The sequence below is a fragment of the Cebus imitator genome, unplaced genomic scaffold (assembly GCF_001604975.1).
Source record: "Cebus imitator isolate Cc_AM_T3 unplaced genomic scaffold, Cebus_imitator-1.0 Scaffold78, whole genome shotgun sequence".
Taxonomy (NCBI): Eukaryota; Metazoa; Chordata; class Mammalia; order Primates; family Cebidae; genus Cebus; species Cebus imitator.
In genome coordinates this window covers 1,355,360-1,377,852 of record NW_016107393.1, presented here as the reverse complement: position 1 = coordinate 1,377,852, position 22,493 = coordinate 1,355,360, and the positions used below count along the sequence as shown (strand labels likewise).

General features: G+C 38.7%; 2 protein-coding genes across 2 annotated transcripts in view; one reads left to right on the top strand and one right to left on the bottom strand.

The window, feature by feature from the left end:
- Positions 1–22,493, bottom strand: part of RBM45 (RNA binding motif protein 45) — a 474,379-nt gene that overhangs the window by 238,206 nt on the left and 213,680 nt on the right. The window lies entirely within an intron of this gene.
- The window catches only part of PDE11A (phosphodiesterase 11A), a 398,839-nt gene that overhangs the window by 179,788 nt on the left and 196,558 nt on the right, over positions 1–22,493 (top strand). Inside the window, exon 6 of the mRNA XM_017532656.2 lies at positions 11,630–11,762. Coding sequence (XP_017388145.1) covers positions 11,630–11,762 — 133 coding nt within the window. The remainder of the gene's footprint in view (positions 1–11,629; positions 11,763–22,493) is intronic.

The following is a 22,493-nucleotide window of genomic DNA, read 5'->3' as shown; positions in this document are numbered from 1 at the left end:
TCTTTAAAGTTGTATTGTTTTTGGGATATGGCAACTGAAGGTTCTGCTCAGTTAGCTTAGTTGTTAGCTAATGATTGGACAGAGATTTTCTTAAAAGCCTGAACCAATAAGTCTTCCAGCCTTTGCTGAGGAACTCTGTGTGCATGTGAGGATGCCTTAAATGACATCAATTTTATTTAGTTTTCATTTTCTATGACAGCAATTTTACTTAGTTTTCATTTTCTACTTATACAGAGCTTCAAAATCTGCTAGAAATAAGAGCCTTCTCAGTTCTTTCCTGGACATTCATGCAGCTGTGTGTGTGTGTATGTGTGTGTGTGTGTGTGTGTGTTGTATATATTCTAGATATCTATGAATATGTACAAGCTTTTCAGAGCCTTCTGGGAGTATCTCATTCCCAAGCTTATCTCATTAAGTTTTTTGCTCAGCTTCTTGTTAGCTGCAAGTGTTAGCACCACCTAAAGCAATTGCCGTGTTAAACACTTGCTGCTGACTTTCCCCACAAAAATCACTGGGGGTAAAGGCTGTTCTCAATGAACAAGCTCTGAGTCAGGTCAAATAAAGACAAGCTCTGGAAACGGAGGTTTCCATGGAACTGCCAAACAGGTCAAATAGCGACACTTATCTGGGTATAGAGCTTTTGGGGAGCTTCAAACTCATTCTTTCTCTGCAAGTGGCTGCTAGGCTGCTGATTTTCACAGCTACCCCAGAGATGGAGAGAGGGAGATGGAAACAACGTAAATTAAAAAGCCATAGATGTTGCTGTTTTTCCTGAGATTCAACTATAGTTGAATACTCATTGGATTGTTGCAAGCCTTTGGTTAATTTCTAGAGTTCTGAAAAAGTTGATTTTGACAGTTTTTGCTAGTATTCTCACTGCTTTTATGGAGAAACAAATTTTCAGTGATCTACTCTGCCAATTTGGAATTTCTTTCCTCTTCTCTTTACTTTTTCTTTTATTTCTCTATTGCCCAAGGTAATAGGGAATGTAAGTCAAGTTTATACACTGATATGAAACAAAATATTTCCACGGTATATAATGAATGTCATATTTTTTCTGTTTTCTTCTAAATGGGTCTTCTTTCTTCTACTATGCCTCTTCTAGGAAGGATGTAATAGGTGTTTTGTGTTAATAAAAATATGCTACACATTTCAATGTCAAAGAAATGAAAAGAACCTCTATAACATTAAAAAATTTAAACAGCGCCATCACTATCACCACCAGTCATCTTGGAATGTAAGCAAGATTTGTGTTGCTATGTAACTTCCTTTAAACAAGGACTTTCTTTTTAACTACTGTCTAGCATATTAAGGGTTGATGAACCTTATTTTGCCAATAATTAATGTTGCCAATTGATGAGCAAGTGATCCAGATAACCTTAGATGTTCATTTCTACAGCATTTCAGTTGTCTGGCAAGGAGGTAGCTGAACAGGTCTGAATTAGCTCGATGGAAGCCAAGACTGGTGCCAGAGGTTGAACACTGAAACTGCCTCTTGGTGTCAAGGCCACTTCGTTTACCAGGAAGCTTCGTTGCTACAGAGTCACCCAGATATTTTCTGCCAACTTTCACTAAAGAATATGCAGAGTATATGAAGTTGGGGTGATCCAAGGAAACACTATAGGCTTGACCTAAACACATCCCTCAGGGAATCATGTTGCTTTGATACTTCTGGGATTGCATATTTTCCCCCATAATAACGCTATTTTTATAAATATACAGCATGGTACTAGTGAGGTGTGTGTCTGTGCCCCATTTGCATGATATTAAGAACTAAATTTCAGTGAAGGAGAGGAACCCCTACTGAAGTTGTATATCCTCCAAATTCATCTTAATAAGCTCAAGGAAATGTATTTTTCAAGCATCTAGTCTTTACCTCTTAAACATATGTAATTTCCATCTTTTCTTTTTCATGGCTTTGAATATGAAGACCCAAATGCTCTCATTACCCCTATTTATTTCAGACCGATGAACTTGTCACTCTAGTAAAACTGTCACAGATGAGAATGAAAGCTATAAAAATGTTCCATGAGCAACAAGCCACAAGAATAAGTACTGAGATCAGGCATAATAAAGTAGCCTATATAGGTCAGCTGTCCCTCAGATTAATACTATGCAGTAAACAGAATTATGGCAATTTAGAATCCTTAACATAAAACCAAAACCTGGTTTTTATGTTTGACTCTCTTGCTTTAGTAGGTCTCTCATTTAACATTCTTTAATTAATATTCTAACAAATTGAATCTGCTTCGTGTGTGAATGTATGTGTGTGTGTGTGTGTGTGTGTGTGTGTGCGCGCGCGCGCGCGCGCGCAGGACTTGTTGGGAAGGTGGGCCCTCAATCTAGAGATATATGTGTATGGAGGTGTCCATAGCACCCTCACAGAGATATTGTGGGGCTACTTGAAACCTCTAGCAGGATAGAATCCAGACTGCTCTATTATCACCAGTTTTGCCAGCTGGCACATTTTCTCCTCAGTACTTCTCCAAATCTGATAATGATGCCACAGTCAAAAACATTTAACATCTTCTTTACTGCCCCAGGAGTTAAGCTGTTAAACAGAACATGTGTCACCTTGGTGTTTTTAATGAAAGAAAAATCTTTGTGACATAAAGAGCTGATATTTATTGAGAGCCTTCTATTCTCTATGCCGTCTTCAATATTTTATTATTTTATCCTCAAAACAGCCCTGAAAAGTGAGTTTTATTTCCCTTGTTTTCCATTATGGAAACTAAAAATCGGAGATGAGAATACAATTATCTGTAATCTCAAAGACAGGAAATATTGGCAGATTTAAAAGATTTTTTTAAAACCCCAGATTTATTCAGCTGTGAAATAACCAGGCAGTTGTCATTATATGATGCTAAATGGTAGATACCAACCACTTACAGCAATGCCATCTGACACCCATGTGAGAGTCACAACCCCACAGTGACACCAACTTGTAGTCGTGTTAAATCCCATCATTCTCATTGCAGAAGTTGAGGAAATTAAAGATAGAAAATGTGTTCTTTGGTTACCATGTCTTAATTTCTGATAATACAGAATGCTTAAAATGAGAGGAATGAAGTGTCCTCAGGCAAGACATTAAAGCAAGTCTACTAACAGATCATGATAAATTTAGCAACTCTTGCAACTTAGAGCATCTTCTTCTCCTACCTCAGGGTAAGAGCTGACAGGCAGGTTCTGCTTGTTAATTACATTGTTTCCCATTACTTTTTATGACTAAAAGACTTGTTCGATAACCTTCAAAGATATACTTAAGCCATTAGAAGATTATTAATGTCCCAAGACCTGGGTGTTCAAGACTCTCCTGCAGAGGTCCTAGCTTTGAGTCCCACTGGTATTTACGTAGTTCCCTAATCTCCTAATTAAACGACAACTTCAAAAAGCATTGCACAGCTGGAGGCTTCAGGAAGGATTCCAGGGAAAGACAGGCTGACCTGAGTGGGGAAAAAGTAAGGAATGCAGTTTCTTTTTGTGAACCCAACCTCAGATTGACCTCTAGTCAATGAAACAAAATGTCAAATACTACCATACAGATCAAAAATCAATATTTGGTTTGCAAAGCAAAAAAATTAAACCATCCCAAATAGTTCTTTGAGTTCCTGACTCTTTGCCTCTCCAGCTCCTAACGCTCACTGGGTAACACTCAATCTATCAGAAGGGCAATTGACAATCATTCCTTGGCCATGAGAAAATACGTTGTGTTTATGTTGAAACTTTCAGTCCCACCTTGAAATCTATTTTTAGTTAATGGTCACATTAACTAAATGATGCACTAGTGGTCATTAACTAGTTAATGTTAATGTTGTGTGTTAGTTCAATCTTGAAAATGGTAAATTTGAGCTGCTCAGGAGGAAGTCTCCAGAAAGTACTTAGGTATGTACATAGGGAACTCTGGACTGCTGATGTAGATGAGAGTCATCTGTATGGGAAGCCAAATACTGCCTGCTGTGGGAGCTAAATGATGAGAACACTTGGACACTTTGAGAGGAACAATGCACACTGGGGCCTACTGGAGGGTGGAGGGTGGGAGAAGGAGAGGATTAAAAAAAAAAACTAATGTTTACTGGGCTTCATACCTGGGTGATGAAATCATGTGTACAACAAACCCCCATGACACATGTTTACCTGTGTAACAAACCTGCACATCCTGCGCATGTACCCCTGAACTTTTAAAAAAGACACTTTTAAAAACAAAAAACAAAAAGAGTCATTTATATGAATGTAGTTTTGGGTACAAAGCTTGTGCATGGAACCACACAATATATTGGTTGGCCTCTTCCACAGTATCCTTATTCATCACTTCCACCATGTATCCTAAACATTAGCTCTATTATTTACTATACCAAAACAGAAAACCCCACACTTCTAAAGTTTTACTCATGCTATAGTCTTGTCTGAATTGTTTTTATCTTCTTTCTCTTCCAGGTGAACTCTTACTTATCCTCTAAAAACCAGCTTAGACCAACTTCCACATCCTTCCATTAGGGCATTTATCACAATTCATCATCATTATTATGAGTTCCCTGAAGGTATACCCCTTTAGCTTCTGCCTATACCCCTTTCTGTATAAGTAGGGGCTAGGCTAGGCTGCCATCCATATGAGGATGGGTTTCCCTGTGTCAGCTTCCTTCAACAAAAAGGAAAATATCCTTATTGTTCACTTAATACAAGATTCGACCCACTCCTGTCCAGCACTTAGTAGAGGCCAAACTAGTGGTCATTTTTGAAGGAGTCTTGGGAGTTTGTAGTGAAGACATCTAAGTAAACCCTTATATTGAGAAGAGAAACATGAACACAAGCAGTGTAATGATTAGCACTGTTTTATTAAGATGTTTTGTCTTTTAATATAGAGACTCTTTTTTGAAAAGTAATGCTAAAGGTAGTCCTTTTATTTTCACACAGTTTCCTGTATTTGAACCTTCAGCTAAAACAGGATTTTCAGATAATTAAAGATGTTGAAGCCACTTGTTCTGGGGGATTTTATTTTGTCTTGTTTTGCTTTGCTTGTATCGATTTACCTCCTACACGACTCTGCAACTTGTCCACCCTGAGGTTTGTGTCTACCTCACCGGCCCTCACTTCACGGGCAGCCACATTTCAGGAATTATGTGTTTTCTGTAATAGAGCAATTATCTTTTATCCCTCTACAGTAAATATGTTTGAGCTCATGAAGCTCTCTTTGAAGTCAGTTTGGGCCTCACATTTGGAAGCAAGATACCACTGAGAAGAACCTAAATTACATTCCTTTATATGAAACTCACTTAAAAATATATGTTTTCTTATACGCTTTTTTCTAGCAAAATAACAAGATAAAAGGTTTCTTTACAATTAGAGTGTTATTCCAAAATGATCCTGAGCTTAGGGAGGTCTACTTTTTTAGAGAGTTAAAATAAGCTATTAAGTGGCTAATCATGGCCTCTTAAGGAAGTTTCACTGAAGTTCAGGTGTCAACATTCTTTTACCTTTCTCAGACCCTTTTTTCAATATATTTTTTTCTGTCTGCTATTTTTTTCCTTTAAGTCAGGATTTTTTTTAATATCCCCACTATAGGGATTAAAATGGTGTTGTGGCTTGAATGTAAAAACCTTTTAAACATGGACAAATGAATTGGTTTGCTTTTTAAAAAAAAACTTTGGAAACATTTGAATGGTTTCTGAATCAACTGTTAGTCTTCAATAACAAGTGAATGTTGTTAAGAATTCTATGCCATTTTTTCTTGCTATGCACCAATGTACAGCTAATGTCTTGGCCACACACACACACACCCACCAACATTCACACCAGAATTCATTGCATGAGGAGATTGATAAGGGTCTTTGTTTGCTGAAAGAAGGAGTTGGTACATGAGTACTCCTCTAATGTGGATGGGCATCCCAGCCCTACCTTCTATGTCTACAGAGAGGGGTATGGGCAAAGGCTAAAGAAGCCGTTTAAATAGGAAACTTGTTACAGTGTCAGCACAAGCAATACGGCATTAGGGCCCAGGCACCAAAATGCTGCAGAGCTTGGCAGACAGTATTCTTCCCTTATTCCATGAAGCTTTGGCATTCTGGGAGCCATTGGTCAGGCTCCCTCAAGTAATTTCTAAGCAGTAGGCTTTAACAAGGAGATTTGAATGAAAGAATAAGTATCCCCAAAGATTGGAGATTGGGGAGGAATCAGAGGTGTCTATGGTCTTACAATTATGTACATGGCAAGTAAGAACCACTGAGTTGACATGAACTCATATGCGCCCATAAGCTTTGGAAGCCTGGAATAATCAAGGTTTAGTTGTGTTTCCAAACAGCAAGGAGTCTATCTTGGTTCTGGTCCAAACTGAAAATCTTAGTATTGGATTTTGGCCTTTGATATCTCTGGTGGGAGTTTTTGGACTCAAGAAAATTGGTTAATTTAACTTTGAATATTAATTTAAACTTCCAAAAACTTATCAAAAATAAGACCTATTGGGAACTATCACTACTGACCTTTTTGGTAGAAACAGGGTCTAGAATGAAGGAGGCGGTCAAACCCCCTTATTCCTACTCAGACCCCATGGAGAGGACTGTGGACTGGACTGGGTTTCATACACAAAAGGACTATTAACAAGGGGACTACATCTAGGACTGGCATGGTACGGTTAAGGAAGGCATGCCACAAGAGGAGTAACTGAAGGGATTGGAGACAGGTGGGAGAAGAACGATGTTAGGGGGACAATCATGGGGGACATGTTAATTATTGCCAAATATTTTGAGGGCTGTCAGATAACAAGATCCATGCTCTGTGGCCACAGACCATGGAACTTTGAACAAAGGATGATGATTATTAGAAAGTAAACTGAGCTGCCACAAAATATAATGTAATATATGATAGGTAGTGGGTTTCCTGTCACTGATGGTGCTCTATTTGAGATTACATGCCCACTTTTCAGAAGTGTTGAAGAAAAGTTTGAAGAAGGGGCATTGAAAGCCCATATGAATGTCTCTGTAAGAATTAGGAAAAGGTACCCTCTAGAGGTAGATGCAACTTCAAGCAAACATGCACAGTTAGACTAATTTCAGCCCCCTCTTCTCCCTTTTATAGGGCGCAACAATATGTGGCTGTGTCTGTGATATTCCCATGTTCTGTCCCAACAGAAACCAGTTGCAAAAAAGAAAACCATACTGAATAAAAGATTCCTCATAAATCAGGGGGAGGTGAACTGTAGGAACTTTTTGAAAGAGCTTATCCTTAGATGTGTCCTTCCAAAAGCAGAAATAATTTGGGCCCTTTCCTTTGTGATTAAACTCACAACACCACATCACTGAAATGTATAAAGGGTACTGTCATGTGCAGAATTTGCTTTAAAAGTTGTGATGCTTTTAGAAAATGTTTGCTGTGGGCTAAATAATATGCTGAGCACTTTGCACAAGTTATCACCTTAATCTCCACAGTAGTAGTATTATACCTGTTTTACAGATGAAGCTTTCCCGAGATCACTTTGCTAGAAAGCAGCAAAGGTGATATTTTATTGAGGTATGCCAAAACCCATGATCTTAATCATAACATAAAATTACCTTTTGTTCTTAAAGAAAAGAAGCAAGGTTATGAAAGCTCTAACTCAGTGTTATGATTCTCTGTTGTAGTAGACCAATTCCAAAACTGAGGTGGCGCATAAGCCAGAATGTGATTACTCTGGTCTGAATATTTGTGTCTGCCCAAAAATTCATATGTTGAAACCCAGTCCCTAATGTAAGGGTATGAAGAGGTGGGCCTTTAGGAGGTGATTAGGTCATGGGAGTGAAGCTCTTATGAATGGGATCAGTGCCCTTATAAAAGAGGCCCTAGGAGATCCCTCATTCTTTCTGCCATGTGAGGACACAGCAAGAAGGCACTAGACACTGAATCTGCCGGTGCCTTGATCTTGGCCTCCCCAGTCTCAAAACTGTGAGAAAAAAATATTTGTTGCTTATAAGTCACCCAACTTTTGGTATTTCGCTATAGCACCTTAATGGACTAAGACTGATGTACATACCAAGTGACAAATCAACTTTCCTGACTGTCTCTCTGAGAATCCTATCACTCAGGCTTTAATTTATGTTCCTCTGCAACATTCAACTGAAGAAATGTAGAGGTGACTTTCAGAAAATCTGTTTGCACTGTTGCACTGACCTATAGGTCAGTTCGAATCTTACCTCCTCTCTGAAGCTTTAGCTAGATTACAACACCTGAAGTCATTTCTCCCTCCATGGACTTCTTCAGCATTTGTGATTGATACAGTTGACTTGGCAACATATCAATACAGCTATGTGAAAAAATTTTCATTTGAAATTTGAACTGGGCATTTAATTTTTGCATTGTTTAAATGTCAGTGTGTTTATTTCTCATCTCCCCAGCTAAGTAGCAAGCTCCCTGAGGGCAGAGATCATAGCTTATGCTTTAGAAACTGCCTCAACCGTGCCTTGCACAGGAGTCAATATTCCTTCTACACTGTTCAATGATTTTACAATGATTTCAATGCAGTATGCATACTGAACCAAGTCAAATTCTAAGCATGTTTTAGATTTAGAATGTGTTTTTCAGGAGTCCCTGCTCAGTAAGTGTTTTTGTCATTGTATCTTCTTTGGGAATTCTGTAATTAGGGATCTAAAGCTCTTAATTATCAACTCCAATGGTTTTTCCTCCCCCTTCCTCTAACTAAAGTCTCAGATTGAAGTGTTTATTTTCTTTAGCAGCATCTTTAAACTCTCTCTGATGTGGGCTGCCCCTCCCTTTTTGTTCTTAGGTGACGACCCACCCTATTCTTGCTATAAGCCTATCCATTAACTCCTTCTGAAAGGTAACAGAAAAAAAATAGTATAATTTAGGACTTTGGAGTCAGATTTAGGTAAAATCTTATCTCCATTTGGGAAAGTTATTGAGCATTTTAGGTCTCCATTTTCCAATCCATAAAATATAGAGAAGCATATCTATCTCATAGGATTTATCTAAGGACAAAACAAATTGGTTAGGTAAAGTATCTGGCCTGGCCCTTGGCCCACAGTAGATAGCAATAAATTTAAGTTTTTCCTCTTTAAAATTTCTTCTCCTTCCCTCCCCTAGATATAGATTTCCCTGTGTGTTCTGTCCCTGAGTGATCTCATGCATTTTACTCTCCCTGAAAATTATCCTAACTCTGGATTAGAGTTTTAAGTTCTGAGGACTAATAAAGTTTTGTCCCTGGATTTTCAAAAATGAATATGTTCTAGGCTTACAGAATATCTGTCATCTTTCCCTATCTCCCCACTCCTTAAAACAACTGCATTCTGCTAATAGGGCCACAGGCACTCGGGAGCAAAAGGTAAGCCGCCGCTATCTGGCCACGGAGCCTGTGGAATCTTCTGTGGTACGTCTTGAGTCACCAGCACCATTGCCTCCCATCTGCATGACTTCTGTGGTTTACCAGACCTCTTCTCACCTTCAGTGTTCCCTACCCAGGTCTTCTTGCTCATTGTCCCTGGATTAAGCTTTCTAAAATCACATCTTAAACCACATCACTCCCCTGCTCCGTGTTCTTAAAAACAGTTCTCCATTGCCTGTAACTAAGGTCTCAGCAACTCGGTGAGGGCCTCACCTTTGACCCTTGACCTCCTTTTCAGTGTTGTTCCACCATACGATTACTCATCGTGCCAAGAACACACTCTGCTGCATTTGTGTCTTTTGTTCCTGCTGTTTCCTTCTAATGCCTCCAATCTCTCCTTCCTGAACTCTTTCTCATCCTGAAATACCCAGCTTGAAAGTTGCTGACACTTACTGACAAAACTGGCTCCTTTGAGCTCCCTGCTACCCCACCACTTCTCAAGTTCCTCCCTTGACTTCTATACCCAGACCTCTCTCCAGCTCCTGCTGCAGCGCTGCTTCCCACACTCCACAGAACACTGTAGGTCAGCAGCTTCAAAACAATGTGGTCAGAACACCTTAAAAATTAAAATGTGGAATAAAGTACTGGTAAGCCAATTAATCCCTGAAAGAAAGATCAGAATTTATCCCACACTCTTTTATAAACCTAGGAATGATTTCATTAAGTTAGATTTTCATATGAGGTGCATTTTCATGTTTCTTCTTAGATTTTGCTTTCATTGTAGCACAACATAAAATTTCAGCACACAGGTATAAAACAGCAAAGAGAAAATAAAGACTTTTTTGTTTATTCTTTTGTTTGGTTTTGTTTTAGAAAATAAAGCTTTCTCTTCTAAGTACTCAGTCTTTTTACTTCTTTGATTTAGGCGCCATCTAAGATCTACGAGACTCAGCTTTTTATTAAAACTTCCATTTTTCAGCCAGAGAGCCACAGAGAATAAGTTTATGTGTTATTAATGTTTAATATGCAATAAGGGATAAATAACATTACAAATACATGCTGAATTTATCAGACAAAGGCCAGCAATCATTACAGATGAGTTATATTAATGATGGCAAATAATATCTATGTGTCCTACTCACTCATGCATCCAATGGCCCTTCCATGCAGTTTCCTGCCTTTTCGGCATGGCATAATTTCACACAGGCACATTATTGCAAAATAACAAAGATGATATGTGTGTTTAGTGTTTTCTTACATATAGTGCAGTTTAGATTAAAAAGCCAATAGAGTGATTATTATTCTTGCTGTAGTATACTCATTAACATATCATGAAACCCAGGGTTCCACAGAAGGTAGTTTGAAAACCTTGCCCTAGTATACTTGCATCCATTCACATAATTTCAGTTATCACTTGCCAAGCCACAAATCGGACATCCTCTAGGAAAATTTTCCTTGCCAATACTAATTTGAACAGTTCTCAATTTTGTATCTCTGCTGCTCCTGGCAGTGCTCAAAGATGGAAAGGAGGAGAGGAATAGGTTGTCTTAACTAATTCTCACAGCATTTCTGTATGTGTAGTGTCTGTGGTGAAAGTGATACAAGGGAAAGTTCACAAAATCATTTAGCATAAAATTCCTTGTTCAAATCAAACATGAAAAGAGGTTTAATTATTAATGTTAAGGGTCAGTTGCATTAAAATAGGCTTTTAAGTGAGATTTTGTAAGTAGGCTATGTGCTATTGTTAAGAAACATACTCTGAAATTACCAAAATAGTTAGATACTAAAATTGTTATTAAAATAATTACTAAGATAGTAAAATTGTTTTTCAAATAATTATTAATTTAAAAGACCATAGTCTAGATATGTTCTTTTGCTGCATTTGTAATTTTTTAAAGTCCCAATTTACTTTCTGATTTTTCCCCATTTGGGTTTCATTCTTCCTTGTGCCAGAACATCTAGTCTGTTCAATTAAACAGGGCAAGCTGGAGATTGATGGAATTTTATTAGTTGTTGGTGTCTTATTGTTAATTTTGGTCCTTATGTATGTTTGCCAGCTTTGGGACCTAAATACAACCTGCAGTTGCTCTCTAAATCATAGGGAATCTATAGTTTCTGCCCATGGATTTTATTATTATACATTATAGCAGGTAGGTCATTTTGAAGTAGCTCCTGATAATACCTTGCTATTGTTTTGTGACTAATGTCACTTACTACGTCTTAATAAGGACAGATTATCCTGCTATTTAGTGTAGTTTATAGGGTTTGCTTTCAAGAAACTTATGTTTCTCTCTTTTCTTCCTGCCTACCTTGGTGCTCTGATAGTTTCAAAGAAAGCATGGAGAAATCATCATACTCCGACTGGCTAATAAATAACAGCGTTGCTGAGCTGGTTGCTTCAACAGGCCTTCCAGTGAACATCAGTGATGCCTACCAGGATCCGCGCTTTGATGCAGAGGTAAGAGAAGCCCCTCTGGTTGCAGTCTTAAAGTTTAGTTGTCACACTGTGGAAGAAGTTGAAACACAAAAAGGAACGTTATACAGATCGACAGCAATTCCTGAGTTTGCTGGCAGTTCTTTTGTGTCCTTCCTCTGTGATCTTATTTTTAGCATTGCCCACTGTTGACTCTAAGTTAGAAAAACTTCCCCAACTCTACCCTGATTTATAGCAAGATGGTTATCCTTAGTCTGATGCTCTTTTATGGTTGGGTATATTTTATGTTAAACTATGAACTATTTAATTAAAAAATTGTATATAACAGAGTTATTTCTCAATAGAACCTAAAACAACTACCATATTTATAAAAATTGCTCCCAAGAAATAGTAAATTGGTTGGTGTTATTGTTTAATGTTAATTATCTAGGCACACTGTGTTGATATACAAAATATATTAAAACAATTTTGAAGTTTACATTCTAAGGTAGTGTACAGTGTCATACAGATAAATTCTGATATGATAATGAAATGATAATCTCTATGTACATATGCATACTATACATGTATATATACACATATTGAATATACATATTCATTAAATGAAAAGTTTCCTATTGAAGATTGCCAAGCTGAGCTCTGAAAAGCAGCAGGCTTTTTTTGGTGAGGAAGGGTGAGGAGACATGTGTTTCAGGCAAAGCTGAGCAGGCATGGGGCACTGGGGAATTGAGATGGCCTAATGTGGCTGAAGGGCCATGATCCATGGAACTGGAGAGGGAAGCAGGGACTAAATCACCAAAAGACTTTGAAAGGCACGTTAAGGAGTTGGAGTATTTGTTCTGTGCAATTAAGAACCATTGAGTTTTAAAGGGAAAGAAGCAAGAGTTATATTTTAGAATGATCACACTGACTACAAAGCAGGGGATAGGTTAGTAATGATAACATGTAAAGAGTTAACCTTCAACCCTGAGAAGTAGATGTCATCATTCCCATTTTACAGAAATTGAGAGCTGCTTTATGGATCTGGAGGCAGACGAGGATTCAGTCCTGCTACCTCTCAAACTCCGTAGCCCATACTTTTAATCCTGCCCTGTGCTGTCTCCATTGTCTGTGGCCGGGACACAGTGATGGCAGGGAGGCTGGGGTCCAACTCTAATTTACAACTTCAGTCAGATCATCTTTCCAGATCTCTGCAAGAAAATCTTACATTCCCAAACTTAACCACCTCCCTTTTGCTGCCTAGAACTATCTTCCCCAGGCTACATTTTCCATGTATTTTCTATTCCTTCTTCAGGTTAGAAGCTCCTCAGTCCTTACATGAACTCCTAGTCTGGGTTGGGCGCCTTTCCAGCTGCTCCCTTGGCTGTCCTAACACTGACTACCCTCTAGTTCTCCTCAGTTTTGATACATTAAATCTTAACTTTGAGTTACTTCCCCTGGGAAAGTTCACAGTCTAACCTTCTTTAGTTCTCCTCCCGTAAAGTAGAACACTACTAACTTGGTTATATGACTGGTGCAGTGAAAATTATTTGAAGATTGAATATTTATATACTTTTGCATTGTGGTTGGGTTAGGACAGATTTTATGTATTTTTGCCTTGTCCTATGTTTCTCTCTTCCTTGAATTTGAACTTATCAGTTCTTTGTTTTTTTTATATCAGTTCATTGCACATGTTTAAATCTCCGCCAAATATATTGTTATATTTTTCATGTCTCTGAACATTGCATAAATTGACTTACTTTTTTATTCCTGTCAACATTTCATTACCGGGTTGTGTAAACATGTAATGCATTCATTTATTTGCACTGCTGCAAAGTATTCTGTTATATGAATAAGCCTCATTTTGTTTATCCACTATGGTATGACTGAATATTTGGATTCAGTGAGTTACTATCACATACACAGCATTGCAAGGACATTCTTGTACATGTCTCTAAGTGCTCAAGTATAGCAGTTTTCCTAGAATTCATATCTAGGAGAACAACATGCTGGGCGATAAACTGCAAGCATGTTTTCCTTTACCAGGGAATAAAAAATCATTGTCCAATCATCGTTCTTTTTTCTTAAGAAAAATACCACATTTAATAAGCACAATTAGTATCTCAAGCATACTTCTTGTTATTACAATATAGTGAGTTTGAATATACCATATTATTTTACTACAGTCAGATTTTTACCATATCCCTTTCTAATTAATGATACAGCCATATTACGTTTTCCTCCATGTTCACAGTACAGTCCAATAAGGCAGCCTGTCCTGCTGATTCACGAAAAGAACAATATGGGAGTCTCAAAAGGCAAAAAGGCAACAATTATTTCTGTGGGATTGTTCATAAAAATTTCATGTCCTTGTCTAGTGGTGAGAAGCAATGATGTCTGAAGACAGTAGACTGTGGTAGGTTAAGCAGTGACTCTTTCATGAAATCACTTTCTTCTCTATGATAAAATAAAGCATGAACTTAAACTATCATTATTTCTTAGTCCCCCACCTAGATGCTTTCAATCTGCAATGCAGCAAATACTATATTTTAATTGCAAATCTGAAGATGCATTGTATGCTGATTTTTACATGTTCTCTTTGTGTGGTACTGCAATTCAAAGGTACTTTAAATTTTTCTTCTCATGCTGAGAGAAAAAAAACTGGAGAGGAATTAATGCACATAAAGGTGATAGAGAGGTTGGGGATGGAGGAGAGGGGGAGAGAGAGAGAGACTGTGTTCTGTCTAAATACAGACATTTAGTAGATATGTCCTACAAATGTCTGTGTGTATGTTGTGTGTATGTACGTGTATGTTGTGTATCATACTAGGTCAAGAGAAACTATCTGCTTATGCTTCCTCTCTTCTCAATCATATTTTCCTCAGGGACAGGTGGCAACTGATTATTAATAATAAATGAAACAGACTCAAGACTGAGTCATAGGGCTCTCCCAAGAGGCTAAGAGACCCAAACCTTTTCCCCACAATGCCTGATGTAAGATGGTATAGATCATAAGATAAAGACAACCATTTTAGGTAATATTTTTTCATTAGTGTGTTAAGTATTTCCCTCAAGATAAAAAAATATATATATCAGACAAAATGAAATTGCTTCATACTTTCACCCCACTGTAACTATCCAATGAGCTCTTGCTGCCCATTGCACAGATAAAACAAGACCATGGCATTGCAATAAAGGAAGAGTTTAATAGGCATGAGGCTGGCCACACCATATGTGAAATGGAGTTATTACTCAAATCAATCTCCCCAAGAATGTGGGGGCTAGAGTTTTTCAAAAATAGTTTGCAGGATGGGGTGGGAGTAGCTAGGCAATGGGTGCTTGCTTCTGATTGATTGGGGGTGTAATCATAGGCGTGTGGGAAATGGTCCTCATGCATGCTAAGTTGCTTCTGGGTAGGGCCACAGGAGCAGTTGGTAGGTCCAAGTGGAGCCACTGGTCTCCTCAGACATGCCAGAAAACCTGAAAATATATCTCAAAAGGCCAGTCTTAGGTTCTAGGATAGTGATTCTATCTGCAAGAGTAATTGGGGAAGTTGCATATCTTGTGACTTCCAGAATAATGGCTGACAATCATTTATGTCTCTACCTTAGCAGAATTCAGGCTCCTCCTTCCTCCTAGCCTGGTGCTCTCTCATTAGCTTTACAAAGACAACTGAGTTTTGGAGAAACAAGAGCTATAATCATTTAAACTATCAACTAAATGTCTTCCAAAGTTGGCCTGAGCAAAGCCCAGAAATAATTAAGAGCAGCTTGAAGGACACAGGCAAGATGGAGATTAGCCAGATCAGAACTCCTTCACTGCCATAATTTTCTCTCACTGTTAAAATTTCTGCAAAGGTGACTTCACCACCATTAAAAATGATTCTAGAATCATCGTAGAGACAGGAAACACCTTTTAGAATTATATTGTCTTCCTCCAAAGGTCTGAGTCCTTTCTTGAGTGTGGTGCATAAGTCCATCTTTTCTCCTACTAATCATAACTGAATAGTTATTTGTCAGTGGTATAATATTAAGAAACATTTCTTAAATCCAAGGTTAATTGGTAATTGTTATCTGCCCTGAAAAAAGTGTTTGCTTTTTTGTTCCCTGCACTGACTTCTCTGAATAGTCTGAGGTTGGTTCACAAGAAAGATAATTTGCAAAGAAGTAGCATGGGGAATCCTTTTCAGAGGACTTCCTCTGTTTCCAACAATTTTTCTCAACGTAAGTGTACTTCATGGATTTAAATTTACCAGCAACACAATTATTCTGAGCACTAATGATTCAAGGTTTTTTTTTTTGTTTCTTAGCTCAGCTAATCTGGATTCTGGTCTCATGACAAGGAAGAATTAGGCACATGGAAACATTGAAAGGTGAAGAGGACAGAATTTATTAAGTGAAAATAAAGCTTTCAGCAAAGAGAGAGGGGTCCTGCAAGCAGGTTTCCACCTCACAAATTGAACCAGGACCACCACACATGAGTTGAAGAGGCCAGGCTCCTCCTTGCATAAGGTGTGAATTCCTGGTGGCTCCACCCCATTCCCCCAGTGCATGTGGCCCTCCAGTCTGCTGCAGGCATGCAGACAAGCCCCCTGTGCAGGTTCCCTTATCTGCACAAAACAACTGGTGTAAATACTCGTGAGGTGGGTCACAGATTCTCCAGGGACCGCTCCCTCTCTGCCTAGGCACTTGTCTGCCTCTTGCCTCTACCAATCCTTCTCTGAAGAGGTACATCTAATTGGCATTAGAATAGGGACAAAGACTGATCTTAACTGCTTCCTGCTGACAGGGGCACTGTTTTGGGAAGATGGCAGTCAGATCTCCCTCAGATGCCTATCTAAGGGCCTTCAGTGAAAGGGAGCCATTTTCTGAGGTTCTGGTTGCAGGACCGTTTGGAGTTCAATGGTCTAAAGGGGAGAGACGAACTGGGTTATTAGAAGATGTATCAAAATGAAACAAAAGTCGGGGGTAAGGATAGCTCAAAACTCCTAAGGCTGCTGGCATGCCCAGATAACTAGTGGCTATAGTTATGCCTACTAAGATTTGAGTGCATGCGCTTGGATTTGATTAGCTTTCTTGGTATAATTTTCTGAAAAAAGGAAACCTCCAGGTAATGGGCACCCTATTTACTCCTATAACCTGGCAGAATTTACAGGATAACTTCCCAGAACTAGAATATTGATCCCGATTTTTACATTACCCATCCCTTTTGTTTCTTCTGAGCTGCAGCCAGAGATCACTGGTTGGTTCACAGGAATAAGCAAGGTTAGTCTAAAATGCAGACAAAAACATAAAAACAACTGAGACTAGAATATAACGACAAGTGTATGATAAGTTCTGAAACATGATTTTTCTCTCTCCAGCCCTCATTTTTGTTAAAAACAAATCATGATAGGACTGAGTTGTTTGCACAGTAAACTTTAGCCTTATATTTGGCCTGATTATTGGCATAAAGTGCAGCAAGGATAATTATTTTCACATAGGCCTTTTAAATTGGCTTTGAAGGAACTCTGTTCCACAAGGAATCTCAGATAAGAACTTCTAAAGCCAAGCCCAACCATAGGTTTGTATACTCAACTATCTATGAGTTAGGTAAATTCCTAACTTCTTCAGGTCCCAGGAATATGGGGTTCTTGTGCCTATTAGAAAGTGACATTCTTTACTCAACACAGGTTAGAAACCCTGTACGGGAACTGTAGACAAGGTATGAGGCCAGTTTCCCAAGGGGTTTTTATTGGCTCTGCAAGTCAAGCTTGATTCCCTAAAGGAGAGCATGTCATTCCAGTCAAAGCCTAGATAAAAGAACCAGTTTATTTAATTGCATCCTGTTGCAAAAGAAAATAGGTTCTTACTGCACTGATGCAAATAACTGTATTGCCATGAGTTAAGAATGCTTTTGGGAGGCCACAGCGGGTGGATCACAAGGTCTGGAGTTTGAGACCAGCCTGGCCAACATGGTGAAACCCCGTCTCTACTAAACATACAAAAAATTAGGCAGACGTGGTTTCATGCACCTGTAATCCCAGCTACTCGTGAGGCTGAGGCAGGACTGTAAATAGCTCAAAATAAAAGTTTCCTTGACTCTGGAAAACAAGGACGAACAATGTTTTAAGCAAAAATTTAAAAAGATTACTTTGGTTTTCTATTAGTTCAGTCCATTTAATTAACTCTTGTTCTGTTTGACATTCATGAATACTTCAGCTCTTCATGAGTTCTGTACATTTTTCCTTTAGTCCGATGCCATGGTCTCCAAAGTTAACAGAAACCTGCATTTGAGATCACCTGTCAATGTTCTACAGCTGATTATAAAACATCTTTCGAAGAGGATCAAAACAAGACAATAATTGTCTGTGAATAGCAAAATGTCCAGGGTTGTTAAAGTTAAAAACAAAATTGACAAAGAAATTTGGTTACTTCTGTGGTTTACAATAACTTAACATAATATCCTTAATTATGATGATAGTATATACTCAGACATTAGAATTGTAGAAATCCCATACAAGTTTGGAACATATCTTAATGTTATTCACTGAAATATAACCTGAAGAAAATTAAGCATCATTTTGGCAATTCCATTTATCTAAACATGTTGAATAATACTGTTTACCTCTCTTTTGGATGCTCCAGGGGCCCTCTTTAACATCCAAAAGCTAGGAGTCAGGAAAGATAACCTTGAAACTGCAATTTGATTTTTGGAAGCCTGTAAAATGTGTTTGAGATTTAGAACACTTGATATTATGAAATACAATTCTGGATTACCATAAGCTATTTATTTAGCCAAAATGATGACTCAAAAAAATTTTTAAGGCAAAAACCTCTCATTATCCTCTATCATTACATGACAATCTTATTCAAGAGATAGAAAGCCAAATTTTACCCTTACATTATCTACTATTAATGTAAACTCAATTTTCTAATGAAATCTTACAGACACTTCTATCCAATCTTAACCAGTTTAACCATGAGGTAAGATTCCTATAAACCTTTTATAACCCCTGCAAATTTTGCTAAAAAGAATCTTGTTGTGCTTTTATTTCAATGTGCAGTTTATAGAAAAAACCATATCATACCCTTGTGAATTTAGTTAATATGTTCATGCACAGAATTCCTTTTGCAAGATTAATTTTTTACAGTCATTCCACTACTTGTTTAAACCCCTAGGCAAAATTTTAAATTTCCGTGCCTTATAAAATTCTTTTGCTAAAAACACATTTTACACACCATTTCTTACACAACTTGCATGTAAATCCATTTTCAGTGGTCTCAGTTACGTGTTATAATGGTAACCCTTAACAGTTTTTAACATTTATAAATCCTAAGTAAGTTGCTTTAATTATGTACTAGGTGCCAATAAAGTTTGACTCCTTCCAGCATAGTTAATGATGTGGTTAATTTCACATATCCCCATGCCTTATCAAGTTGTAAAGCAGGCAAGTAGAACAGTTCTCAAAGGTCAAAGAAGCAGTTTACGACCTTAAAACATTTAGCAAACCTAGTATCTGACTTGCATAATTTTGACCACCTGTTTACATTTTGATGACATTTGCAGTTTACCATTAATCTTTAAGACTGTTGTTATTTCTCAAAGAGTAAAGTCACATGAACTAAAAGGTATTACTGCTTTTATCTTTTTTTAAAAAAAATTATCTAAGTGCTTATTTTTCTTCAAGCTAATTAGAGCACTTTTCTATATAAACATAAGACACGTAACACATATATGATTACACAGACAGACAAAAAAATCCAGTAGTTGTAAGATTTTTTCATTTGTCAATCTAATTGGATTATTGGCTGCTGGGTGGAGCCCTTTAAGAGCAAGGCTAGGAAAGCATGCATTTTCTAGGGCCTAACAAACAGGTATGACTGGAAAACAAAAACAGATTTTGAGAGGGATCTATCTGCCTCTAATATCTGGGGTTGCATGAGGAAAACAGAGGTTTCTAACAAAATGGGATCTGTGGTGCCTTTTCTGTTTTTCCCAAGGAGTCCCAAGCCATCAGAAATTAATTTAGGGCCTCTCATGCATGCATTAAGAGTGAGACAAAATGGAGAAAAATATTTCAGTCAATTGAGAAGAAAATTCTTCAAGAAAAGTAAAATTCAAGAAGAGAAAAAAACCATAAAGGCCCTTTAAACATACTTGGGTATCCACTTTTAATTAAGTTGAGCACTCCTTAAGAAAGTCCTTTTAAGTCCCTTATTACCTGACTTTAGCCATGCCAAACAGCCAATATTTCTGGTTTTTGAATTTTACCAAAGGTAACCTCACAGGTGAAACCAACAAGCCTCAATTAAGATTAGAACTTAACCATGAGTGTACAAAGTATTTTCAAAGGGGGAAGTAAGGAGAAGCAGTTTTTATAATATCTAGAATGTTTAACAGTAGCTCAGAGAAGGGAAGATTTTAGAAGGGAAGCTAGAAGTTGTCTATGGAGGGGAAGGGAATCAGAAATGGTAGAAATCACACAGCTATTAACTTGAAAGTACTCATTCTCCAAGCCAGGATTGAACCTTAGCCATCATTGTAAATGTCAGAGATTAAAACAAAGTACTGCCATATGGTTACAGGTCATGCTCCCAAGGACATAAAATAAGATGCAGGCCTGCAGCCAAGTTTATTACTGACCAGTTTGCTGGGATGACTTGAAAAGTGGACTTATGGGGTCCTACACCTGCATCCTATCCTAAAGTACTCCTCTTTCTGATAGAACCGTACAGAAAGACATGCAAAGCATACCAGATTGGCTACAGCTTAAGACCAACCTCATAAATCCTTTTTCATTAATCAAAACTTTATAGAGAATATAAACAATGATCCTTACCATTCCTTTTACCAGTTTGCATAGTAAGGGAGGGACCAAAAGTCTGACTGGTAAAAAAAACTTTTACCCTTTTACTGGCATGTCAGGCTTCTGGGTTCCCTTCCTCTGAGCTCTATTCTAAGCCAAGCAGCTTAGGGTTTGGGAAATTAACTTTTCCCAGTTTGGAGGAGGCATCCAAGGAAAGTATCCTGTAGTATGGGGACACAATTACCTCTCTGTGAGGAGAGGACAGAGGAGGAAAAAGGAAAAAGGAAGGCGTTTTCTCAAAGGAGCCCCCAGGCCTCAGGATACGTTTGAGAGAGATACAGACTAAAGATGAATGGTTACTCAGCCAGGAAGAGGGGATAAGGTACCCCTAATTCCTTTCTCTTCCCAGCGAATAGGGGGTACATGAGGGAGAGAAAGAGGAGGTGTTTCTTTTCTTTCTTCTGCCCTTATATCCCCAAGTCCTGGTGACCTTGACAGGGTGGTACCCATGGGTGTCAGTGCAGCTTCTACCCATGTTAACAGAGGGGCCTAGAGGGTGGAAATATCTGTACTCACCCATGTGCACCCTGTCCCCCCTGTTGACATAAGCTTTGAGTTCCTTAAACCTTGACAGACTGTAGCCAGCGGCTGGCTGCTGCCTCCTTTTCATAAGCTGAATGCTAAGGTTAAGCTGAGGAGCTGAGTTCTCCTCAAAAAAGCGAGAGAAAAAGGGCGTCTTGTGAATTCGGGTCCTGGCCTAACAAGATGCTTTCCAAAATTAAAAAAAAAAAAAAAAAACCCTCTTGCATAAAGCTCCCTATATCTGCAAGGCTGTGTTAACGGCTAACAGAGTGGAGAAAAGAAAGAAAAAAATAATTTAAGTGAAAGGCTGGGAAGATGGCTGAGGGAGAAACCTCTTATTCTTATGCAAATAGATTTCTCCATCAGAAAGAGAAACCTTTTATTGCTGTCTCCTCCCTGGGGCATTGACTGAGCTGGACCCCTTGGCCAGGCTAGGGGAAGACTCTGCACATACCTGGCAGGGAATGCTGCCCAGCTAGCCACCCCAGGCTCAGGCCATGTGCCCCAGAAAGGAGAGGAGTGGGGCAGGGAGCTGCCACTCACCCATTTGTCCTGTGCACAAGCCTGCCACCATTTGGGTGAGGGTGGAACACCCCTAATATTGTAAAAGAAAAGATAGGTCCCAATACATTCCCCCCAAAAAGAAGGAAAATTCCATAGAAAAGACTGGGTTGGACTGAGGCTGACATTCCCAACTTCTGAGAATAATGGGGCAGGGAAAGGGGCATAGTTTCCCCGGCCTTCAGAAAAAGTCTGAGGACAGGAAAGCTCAGAAAGAAAAGTGAGAGATATGTTTGGGTTCAAATTTTACTCACCCTTCTGACAACTCCCCATACAGGCCACCAAAATGATGCAGGATTTTTTTGCTCCATAGCTGAGCTAATCTGTGTTCTTGTCTCATAACCAGGAAGAATTAGGCAGGCACATTGAAGGGTGAGGAGAGTGGAATTTATTAAGTGATTTGAAAGCTCTCAGCAAAGAGAAGGGGTACTGCAAGCAGGTTTTCACCTCCCAAATTGAATACCAGGGCCACCACACACCAGCTGAAGAGGCCAGGCTCTTCCCCTGCATTAGGCATAAATTTCTGGTTGCTCCACATGATCCCCCTCGTCCATGTGGGCCTCCAGTCTGCTGCAGCATGCCCAGGTAAGCCCCCAGTGCAGGTTCCTTATCTGCACAAAATAACTGGTGTAAACACTTGTGGGGCAGGTTGGAAATTGTATGGAGATCCTTCCCTATCTGTCTAGGCCTTTGTCTGCCTCCTGCCTCTATCACTAATATCTATTCTAAATTTCTCAATGGCTCAGTGGCTAATTCTGGCAACATGAATTCTCTTTACTGATCCCAATTCATCAGATAATTAAAACACACACACACACACACACACACACACACACACACACACA